The sequence below is a fragment of the Zeus faber genome (genome assembly GCF_960531495.2).
Source record: "Zeus faber genome assembly, chromosome: 11".
In the NCBI taxonomy this organism is placed as follows: Eukaryota; Metazoa; Chordata; class Actinopteri; order Zeiformes; family Zeidae; genus Zeus; species Zeus faber.
In genome coordinates, this window is record NC_137205.1 from 11820890 (window position 1) to 11831864 (window position 10975).

Below are 10975 nucleotides of genomic sequence, written 5' to 3' on the forward strand. Positions count from 1 at the left end.
CAGGCGTCGAGGGGGTAAATATTTACAAAATGTTGAGCCAAAATCAATCTTTCACTCAATAGAAAAATCAGCCGCAGAGGCGGAGAGGGTAGTTTACCGTACCTGATCCCAGGAGACCAAAGCCCCCCCTTGAGGTATTTGATTTGCATTCCAATGGTTTTGACATAGCTCCGGAGTAATTTACTGTGCATCTCTGAAGGTGAAGCGCTGCAGGCTGAGACCACGTGGCTAATTTGCAGCAGAGCGTCACAAGCGGCCACAGCCGCTCTCCCCTTCCATTTGATATGCTGCTGTGGCGACGCCACTGTTTGGGCCAAGAAAGCAGAGCCGCAGAAAAGAACAATTTACTGCTATTCCTTTTTTTTTTTTACCACGCTTCCGCTCTAATATTACGCCTGGGTGACCAACTTTGATTATTTTGTACAGCGTTAATTTAGCAAGTGCCCCTGATGTTTCCATGCTTGTGTCCAGGTCTGTGTATGTTTGTTTTTCATGACTGGACCATGCGCGTATTAGCTGCAACAATGACGTCTCCATTGACTTATCACGTTGTTACATTTGTATCGGGAACAAATCTGACTTTGAGTCCCCAATATGTAACACTCTCCCTCATTTACCAAAACGACATTTTTTTTTTCGTCTTTGAAACGTGACAAGATGAAAAAATGGAGGAGGCTCAGAGTTGCGATGGACCGCGCAATGTTTAACCACAATAATGTTTGCAGGAGATTCATTCGGCATGTCTGCTGATTTGTATTCCGAGCACAAACACCGGGCGTAATGATTCAACAATAGTTCAAATTACCGTTTATTATTTTTCCACAATCCCGCGGCCACAGCTGCCCCTTTTTTTCCCTCTCATTTACTTTTATGTTTTTCCTCCATTGCCATCGCTTATTCTCCCCCCCCCCCACTGTGCCACACAGATTGATTCAGTTTCTTTTTTCTTTTTTTTTTCACAGCTTAATCCAATAAACTTTATTATTATTGCGGCAATTAACATTTAAGCTCCGCAGTGAAAAAATGAGAAAATCTGTCACGGCCCGGCATGTGAATCACGTGGCGGCAGTCATGGCTTCACGGTCGGTTAGCGTCCCCCCGGCCTCTGAGGGGAACTGAACCTGCGTAAGCAGCGCTCCCTCGCTACGTGCACCTCCAGGGCCCACCTGCAACACCTTAACCAATTAATTACATCGATTGGAAAAGGCCTCTAATGACTTCAGAACACAAAATGTATTAGAGGCCACTGTGTCACTGCCTCCTCTTTACGTCATGACAATGGCAGGTTTTCTTTCATGTGATTATGTGTGTGTCTCTCTATGTGATTCATTGCAACCTCATTATTGTCCATGAACTGTGCTTGAACTGTAGATCTGATTGATGTTATCAGATCAGAGACCATTTTGAAACACTAAAACAATCGTGGACAATTTTTTTTGGGGGGGGGGGGAGGATATGCAACAGATCACATGGGAGGAAACATTTCAGATTTGCTGTCGTGAGATTTAGGGATGCAACATAAGGGAGGGAGATTTCTGAACGACAAAAGGAAAACAGACAATGGATGGATGGAACGAACTGAACTCAACAGGCAGAGAATGAATGACAGGAAGAGGCAGATGGAGGGATAGGACGCATCAACCCAAAGGGACTTGAACTACGGCGCTCGTCTCTCCGATCTGGTGTGGGGTGGGGCCATTTTTATCTGAAATAAACATCATGTACTTCCCTGAATTACAGTAATTGCCAGAAATAATCTGCTTGGATAAAGTAAAAGGGAAGGTCAAAAGGTTGTATTTCAGCGGGTCTGAAGAGGAGTTTGGACATCGTGGCTAAAAGACTGACGGAGGCGACGGGAGCGTTTGACAACCCCTCAACCTACAACCCCTCTTGGCAGAGCACTGACCCCTTAAGTATTGCGCGGCCTGGAGATCGGCTGAGTTTTGATCTCTAACGGCAAACCGAAGACCTCCATTGTTTCCGCAATCAGCTGCAGGCCTTCTGAAAAAACGTTCAAGCCGAAATCATTGTTTTTGATTAATCTGACCACGCCGTCCTCATCCGTCACGGCTCGCTCGCCCTCCTCCGCACATCCATTTTGTGTCTAAATATTGTATCGTACCAAATGCAAATGCCGCTATTTGTCTTTCTGTCATCATGGAGCCCAGCTGGCCTCTGTGTCTCTCCGGGGTCTTAGAGAAGTGATGTTGTGACAGAGGGCGTTGGGGTTAGGGGTGGAAAGCCTGAGGTATTTATTACCCTGCAGGTTATGTTCAGCTGAATTTGCATCACATTGATTCTAGATATTGACTCGGCAAGGGAGGGTTTACGACCTCTGCATTCTTATCATTCATTTATCGTTCACCTCCCCTCTGATCTGTTCATATCTTTTAGAGCCCTCTATCCCTCTCTCTCTTTCTCTGACTCTATTAATCTCTCTATTATGTGATTTCTACAATAGCATATTACTATCCATTTATGTCATGGTGCCATTGTGTCCAAAGCCTACTAAATTTTTAATCCTATTTTGGCTAAAGAATATTTTCTTTGGCCTCGATTTGATAAACCGGTTGAAACATTACGTAATTATTTATTACATTATTATAAAAACAATTATAACCAAATTGTTTTCATTTTCGCCATTTCTAATTCTGGCTTTTCCCTCCTCGCACAGGGTATCTACAGCTGCATCCACGGGGTGCAGATCGAGGAGAAGAGCAGCTCGGCGTTGAACTCCCCATCGGCCACCATGAACAACACCCACTCCAATATCCTACGCCTGCTCCGCACTGCCAAGAACATGGCCTCCCTATCAGGGGTCAACGGCTCGCCGCACAGTGCTCTGGACTTCATCCGCCGAGAGTCCTCAGTGTACGACATCTCCGAGCACCGCCGCAGCCTAGCGGGCCACTCGGACTGCAAGCCGCCATACCTGCCAGAGGACAACATGTTCAGCGACTACATCAGCGAGGTGGAGAGAACATTTGGCAACCTCCACCTGAAGGACAGCAACCTGTACCAAGACCACTACCTACACCACCACACCGGATCAGCTCTCGGCCTCAGCGGACCACCGGCCAACAGGCCGCAGAGTCTGGGCAGCGCTAGTTCCCTGGAAGGGGGTATGTTTGACTGTGACAGCCTGGGCGGGGGGGTGGCGCCTATATTCACCACACAGCCCCGCTCTGCGCTGACACACAGGAACATGAGCAAGTTTGACCTGTTGTCCGGACAGACGCCCCCCTCGGGCCAGAGCTTCAAGGGTGGTCTGCCCGATCTCTACGGGAAATTCTCTTTCAAAGGGGGAGCTTCCAGTTCGGGTTACATCCCTGGCCACGGTTATTGCGGTGGGCGAGGGGACGACGACGGGAATATTCGTTCGGACGTCTCGGACATCTCCACGCACACTGTAACCTATGGCAATCTGGAGGGCAATGCCAAAAAGCGCAAGCAGTACCGCGACAGTTTGAAGAAGAGGCCGGCCTCAGCCAAGTCCAGGCGGGAGCTTGACGAAATTGAACTGGGCTACAGACGGAAACCCTACCACATCAGCCACCACCACTACCATGGCCACCGCTCTGCATCGCCACCGCTGCTGCCTTCTGAACGCAAGAGAGGGGGCGGAGGTGGAATTGGGAACAATGGGGGCAACTCTTACATGTTCAGAGACAAGGAGAGCGTCAGAGATTTCTATCTGGACCAGTTCAGGCCCAAAGAGGGCGTCCCCCAGTGGGAGCACGTGGATCTGACGGACGGCCCCGGCAGCAGGGACGGGGGAGTGGGCCCGCCGACCTGCACCTCCCTCGTCCCGGTGGACGATTTCCTGAAGAGTAAACCCAAGAAGTTGGAGTCGAAGGGCGGGGGAGGGACCGGGCTCGCAGGGGGAGATTGGGAATGCCGAAACTGTCGGGCTAGCGGGGTGGGCGGTAACCAGATGTCCATGCACGGAGGAGGGGTTGGCGGAGGAGTATATGGCGGGGGCGTCAGCTGCGGGTCCTCAGGTGGTGGCGGGGGCAACAGCCGCCCCAGCTCTGCCACTTGTATGCGCTGCGAGGGCTGCAAAAAGACAGGAAACCTTTACGACATCAGCGAGGACAACAACCACCTCTTGGAACAGATGGGGGGAGGGGGGCCAGGAGGCGGAGGGCTGGGTGCAGGTCCGCCGCCTCAGGCCCAGCAGCGGCGGAAAAGCGGAGGGTTTGGTAAGCCGCTCCGGCGGCAGCACTCCTACGACGCCTTCGTGGACCTTCAGAAGGAGGAGTCGGGGGGAATGGGAAGCTTGATGGGGGGCATGGGTGGCGGGGGAGGAATGAGCAGCCCAGGCATGGGTGGGATGCTGCCCCCACCCAGGAGCGTTAGCCTGAAGGAGAAAGAGCGCTACTTGGATGGCACCAGCCCCTTCGCACACATATTTGAGCGTCACGGGGGCTCAGAGAGAGAAAGGGACCCACTGTTCTACGGGGGCGAGAGCCACAAAGCGGCCGGGTCCCAGTTTGGCCTGTTCAGGGGCCGAGAGGGCCTCCACCGTCGCTCCATTGGAGAGCGAGACATGAGAGACAGGGACAGGTCTTTGATGGAAGGAGGGGCCGGGATGGGCTTCTCCTTATCCAAGTCTCTTTACCCAGACAGGGTCAACCAAAACCCCTTTATCCCAACCTTCGGTGACGACCAGTGTCTGATGCATGGAGCCAAACAATACTACATGAAAAAGCAACAGCAGCAGCAGCAGCAGGTTTCCAAAAACAGCCGCAGTGACTTCAGGGCCCCCATGGGCGTGACGTCCTACCTGCCAGCATCAGCCACCGCTGGGGTGATGTCCAACGTGCCCCCCCGGTTCCCGAAGGAGCTCGGCCTGGGTGGGATGAACCACCACGGCTCCATGCTAGCGGTCGGTCCCCCCAGGCCCTTCAACGGAAGCAACGGCCATGTCTACGAGAAACTCTCCAGCATTGAGTCGGACGTGTGAGAGAGCAGCAGAGGAAAGGGAGGAGGGGCGGTAGGTGAGGAGAGGACGGCATATGGAGGGGTTTCGTGTTGAGTGAGATCAGGGATGATTATGAGACAATGTCCGTGCACCATAATCTTAGCTCAAAATGAGGTAAAAAGCAAATGTCGAAGGAGGAGAAAGGGTGGGGTTAAATGACGCAAGAGACCTGAAATGGCAGGATGAGAGAAAGAAGAGTCTTTTAGTGTAATATTTCGTAGTGGGGACTGAAGTCTGAACAAGACTAGAAGCAAATTTGCGTGAAAATCAGGACACAAAACAAAGTGGGGGCATTTCAAACCCACTCTGATATGGCCAAAGCTACACTCCCAACACACTCCCACACGGTTCAAAAACGCGTTCTACCCCCAATCCCACCACACATACTCAAGTTCTACAGCTCTTATCGCTAGTGAGGCAGAAGCTGTGTACCCGGTTTTTCGACGCCTCACGGCGGTCTGAGCCCGTTTGGGGCTCGTCGGCCGTCTGGAAGCTCCCTCTGCGGAGAGACTGAGAAGGAGCGAGGAGGAGCGGCCATCTGCTTCTGTGTCACGGTAGAAGGGAGACATTGTCACGTTTACAGGAACCCCGACACAGGAGATGACCACTGCTCCGCTCGCTTCTCAAGAAGACAGCCTGCACGATCTCTCTCTCTCTCTCTCGCTCTCTCTCTCTCTCTCTCTCTCTCTCTGCTTTCTCCCCTTGCCGCTTTGCCGCTCCCCCTTCTCACCCTCTTCCTCTCTCTGACCACCCTCCTCCCTTTTTTCCCCTGATGCCAAAAGAGCCGTTCCTGTGTGCTATGAGAAACACAATCATGAATGATACTATTCTTACAGAAGTTACAGGGTATAAGAACAACAATAATATTAATAATAACATTATGTATAACAAATATATTAGTATTAATGATGATAACGCTGGTTATAAGTTTCTCTTGTTTCACGTTTTGTTGGTATAAGATTTGAATGATGTTTTTAGTATACATTGTCCTATCCTCCTCCGCCTGCCCCCGTTGGCCGCGGCAGGGTTCCGTTCCCTGATTCAACCATCAAGCCAGAAAGACTGGAATGAGTCCTCAACTCGCTTCTTTTTGGGTTTTCTTGTCTCAGTCGAACACTTAACGCCGCGCTCTCATCCGTTTATTTGCCCTTTATGGACAGTGTTGCAAGGGTATCTTAAAGACGTGATTTGCACAGCACTGACAGTTTCCTCACCAGGCCTCACCGGTTGACGTTTGGAAAAAATGGGAATTCCCACGCAAGCTGATATACACGTGTTGAAATGTGCACACACACACACACACACACACACACACACACACACACACACACACACACACACAGACACACACACACACACACACACACACACACACACACTTATTTGAACTAGACTTGTGTTGGTCGGACACCGTGATGGACCTGTCTCATCATGAAATGGCTGAAGAGACGGAGGAGAAGGATGTGCCTTAACGGTCTCCAGTCGATGTCCTCTACATCAGTCCCCACGCGGCACCTGGTTTGAAGCTTCAGCCGAAGGCGGCGAAACCTTTTCCGAGCCAAAAAAAAACAACAAAAAACGCTGTGAAAGAATTGACAGCAGGGTTTGAATACAAGGTACAACACACTTTGTCGAGACATTTTATATCCCCCCGTAACCTCGTTTTACACGGAAGAAGAAAAAAAAGGGTGTTGGCAGCGCTTCACGAGCCCCTTTCACAACGGTGAAACACAACACAGTGCAACAAGCTTTAGACCACTTGATTTATTCAGGTAACATGATAACAGTCACGCCCACTTTCCTGCCACCTCTCCCGTAAAGTGTCGCGGGTCCGGAACGCGTCGCGGAGTGTGTACCGCTGTTTGGACACTGTGTATTACTGATATATGCTCTGTCAGCGTTTATGTCGGCGAACTGCCCCGTGTAAAGGGGCGGGGGGGATGATGATGTTGACGGCCGATGACAACTATGTTGATAAAAGGTTGTGAGATTGTGGGAGATTCATGTCTGAGAAGGACGTCCGTCCGAAGGTGCCGGGGCGGCGAGACGGACGGACATCTTGAAAACGCTCTTCGAGCTTGTTCTCTTTGACTGATGTCCGTGGTCCCTTTTAGCCGCCAGGAGCTCATTTATTGCACGGGAGCTTTACATGGTGTAGGTTCGGCTGCTCAATGGACATTGCCTTATCACCCACCGCCCCCCCCCACACACACACACACACACGCCCAGCTCTCTCATGATGACTCATCACATAACTGTACAGAATTAAAAGCCTCTATTAGTTATTTTAAAGGTTTGTTCTTCGATTAGCTGACGGTGTCAGAAGTTCAAGGGCTGCGGGAGATTGCATCGGGGTGCGGGCGGAGTGGGGTGGGGTGCGGGAGGGGTAGAGCTTGGGGAGCTGCGGGAGTGTGTGGATTGCGTTCGTCGTTCATTTGGCGGCGCCAATCTGATACCCTCGTTCTAAACGCACCGCTGTAATAGGACGGTGTGTGTGTGTGTGCGTGTGTGTGTGCGTGCGTGTGTGTGTGTGTGTGTGTGTGTGTGTGTGTGTATGTGAGTGTGTTGGAGGGAAGTGAAGCCGTGATTGAATGATAACAGCTGCCTTTTTTTTCCCTCCGATCCACGAAACCTGCTGATCACTATTCATTTATTCGACGCGCTCCAATCCCTCTCACTCGCTCTCCCCCAGCGTTCCACGGATAACACCATCAAAGTGAGACCCCATCAAGTTAGCCTTAAATCAAACCGATTCCGCCACCCTTACACCCACACCCACACACCCGGCGCCCACACCCAACTCCCACACTCACCCAACTGACCATGTATAGATACGGATCTTTGGAATTTTTAATATATATATATATACGACGCAAACGTTTCCGAAAAGGTCGGGGTCGTCGAACGATGTCAGACCAGATGGCGGAGGAGGGCACCCAAGAGAAGAGAAAGGGTGGAGGAGGAGGTGTAGTAGGGACGGGTGGAGGGGTAATAATAAGGACGACAGTCTCGAAGAGTGAGAGAGGGAGCGTTTTGGAGTTTGGCAGCATCAATCATTGTCAGCGTTAGTATGTAAAAGCTCTTTTTTCCTTGTACATAAAGTCTATTTAAAGAAAAACGGTCTTTTCACTTTGTACAGTTAACAGACAGACAGGATGTAACTTTCAATATGTTTTACAGCGATTTAAGAAATAAACAAAACGATGAGAAAAAAAAACCACATAAAAACGAGCAAAAAAACCCATAAACAAAAAATATGCAAAGTATAGTTAAGACAACATAAATTACTAATCATGGTAAGTGATATTATAATTGAATCTCTCTTTTTTCCTTTCAATCTCATGTTTTCTTAAGTAGTTTACCAATTAATATTCCGATTACGTTTAAGAAACTATGCTTTTTTTTTTTGCCTTCTTTTTTTCTCACTAAGTGTTGGAAGTGGAGGATACTTTTACTGTAGGTGTAGATGTTTGGTGACTTAAGGGGGCAGTTTAGTTTAGCCGTCCCCAGCTAAGTTTTTCCCTTGAATTGTGTTAGATTCTCTTTTCTAAGGTAAGGCTCTTTTTTTTCATGCTTTTTCAGGATACATGGAATTATCGACACATTTATGTCATACACTATTACATGTATTACATCCATGATATTTGCATATAGAGACAGTATATTGTGACCCTTTTGAAGCCGGGCTCCCTCGGAGACGACCTGAGCAGATATTTGTCTTTTTTGTTTTTCCCTTTTTTTTCTCTTTTGTTTTTTTTGACCTGGGCTCTTAACGGTGATCAATTGCACACAGAATTTTTAGAGCCATTGTCCAACTGGCCTGTCCTGTTTCCTGTCTACGCTTGGGATAGACCTCACTGTGGTAAAGGAAGATGTGCGCGCGCGTGTGTGCGCACACACACACACACACACACACACACACACGCGCACACACACACACACACACACACACACACAGGTAACACAAGCACACTGTGGGCGTTTCCCCGGTGTCGATGTTATTAATCCTGCTGAGAATAATCTGCTGAATTTGTGAAAATCAATAACGGCTGTAGTTTCACCTGTTCGGAAGAAATGCAATTTGTGCAGCCCCTTATTAAAATGCTGTCACTCTGTCCTCTCCACGTGTCACGTTCCGTACCTGGAATTGCTTATTATACTTATCAGCCACTTATTACTTGAGTATTATTTGACAGCGTATAACCATTAGAGCAATTTTTGATTGTCCGTGATTTTATGCCACATTGAGCTCTGCTTGTGTTTTTGACTGTTTGGTGAAAATATGTACTGTATTCCAGGGGTGATCTAAGTATTTTTGTGTACAGATGCCATTTTAATTCCTGTTGGGGGTTAGAAATTATTTATTTGCACTTTTTCCTTATAACAATAATAATGTCCAGCAGCCAGGGCAAGGGGGAATTGATTCCTATTTATTTGTTTTGCACCCGTAACTGCTTTAACCTCCGGAATGTGGATCGAAACTACAAAATGTGTCACAAACCGCGTTGACGTGGTTTTCCTTTTTTTTTTTTTTTGCATTTCTCACGCAGCACGTAGCGGCACGTTGTTCCTTCTGATTTGCAATAAACCACATGGCTTCAACGCAACGCACAACAGACCGATACGTGTGAATTCTGCGTGAACGGCAAAAAAAAAAAAAAAAGAGAAAAAAACCCACAGTGTCACATTTTTCGCAATGCAAGAAATGTCATTTTGGGCAGGTTGGTGGAGAGTGCGGATGTAGATATTGCCTCTGTGGACGGCGACGTATCCGAAATCGAGAAATCCCACCCTGTGTTGACCCAACCATTGCCTGGTCCAACCGGAGGGATCTTAGGGATTGACCGAGTTAGCTTTTAAAATGCACTATTTTCAACATTGCATTTCTCTCTACCTTTTGTCTCACGCGCTCCATATTTCATTCAATACATTGAATGATTCTGGGGTTTCATCTCAAAGCAACCGAGAAGAAATACGTCCTGAATATGATCTGTATCATTTGATATATTCAGTTTGAAATACTCCTCATTTATCGCAGCTACCATTTCTCTTTAAATTGGTCAATGATGTGTGCGTGTGTGTTGAGACTAGTTTACACTTGAGCATATAATGTGCAGAGTTTCATTTTCCAGGTTTCTTTTGTATGTGAACCGCTCTTTTCTGTGCATTAAAATCGCTTGAAATCAAGATAACATTGAATAAGGGGTTGCTGCAAAATGGTGATCAGCGAGTACTGTACACTTTATCAATACTGAAACAAAGCCTGATTGAATTTACTGTGGCTAGGATCAAATGTAAGATATTATTATAAACAATTGTATACATGATGATATACATACAACTATTCTTGGCCATTCTTTTCTCTTTTTGTGGCCCTTTTTTCTTTGAAACGTTGCCAAAATTTTTACACCATACAGACAGAAAACGACACAAAAACAAATAACTGTACAGGTTGTGTAAATACTGAATATTGGAGAAACCATTTACCTTCTTTCTTTTTTTGTAAGGAAATTATCAAATAATCTCAATAACAAAATTAACCATGTCATGGCAAAAATTGCCCCAAAAAAACAAAACCACAAAAAAAAACCCATCATTAAGGTACTTCTAATAGGGATAATACTGATATCTACAATTATAAGTGCTCAAATAAGGCTATTCTTTCTCTTTGTACATGATGAACAAAATGAAGTGTTGAGTATTAATAATAAAAATAATGATACGTTTCACGAATGTGGGCTGGTGGGGAGTCTTTTTTTACGTGTTGACCTCTAGCTCAGTGTTTCCCAACACACACTTTTTACAAGGAAATATCCCTATCCTGTTTGCCACGACAAACATCACAAAACACCACAAACAGAGAACTGTTCTCATGATTTTGGCCTACTACTAATAGTGATGCAAGACTCGCAAACGATTCGTCCATAATGAACAGATCTATTTAATGATCCTGCTGAAAGCGTGGGCGATTGAGTGAATCTTCGACTCACA

The 10975-nt window shown here is 47.4% G+C and overlaps 1 protein-coding gene across 1 annotated transcript in view; it reads left to right on the forward strand.

Annotated features, from left to right (window-relative positions):
- grin2ba (glutamate receptor, ionotropic, N-methyl D-aspartate 2B-a) overlaps positions 1 to 4966 on the forward strand; it is a gene marked incomplete at its 3' end in the record, with an annotated part of 96276 nt that extends 91310 nt beyond the window's left edge. Inside the window, exon 14 of the mRNA XM_080009736.1 lies at positions 2675 to 4966. Coding sequence (XP_079865862.1) covers positions 2675 to 4966 — 2292 coding nt within the window. The remainder of the gene's footprint in view (positions 1 to 2674) is intronic.
- Between the last annotated feature and the right edge of the window lie 6009 nt (positions 4967 to 10975).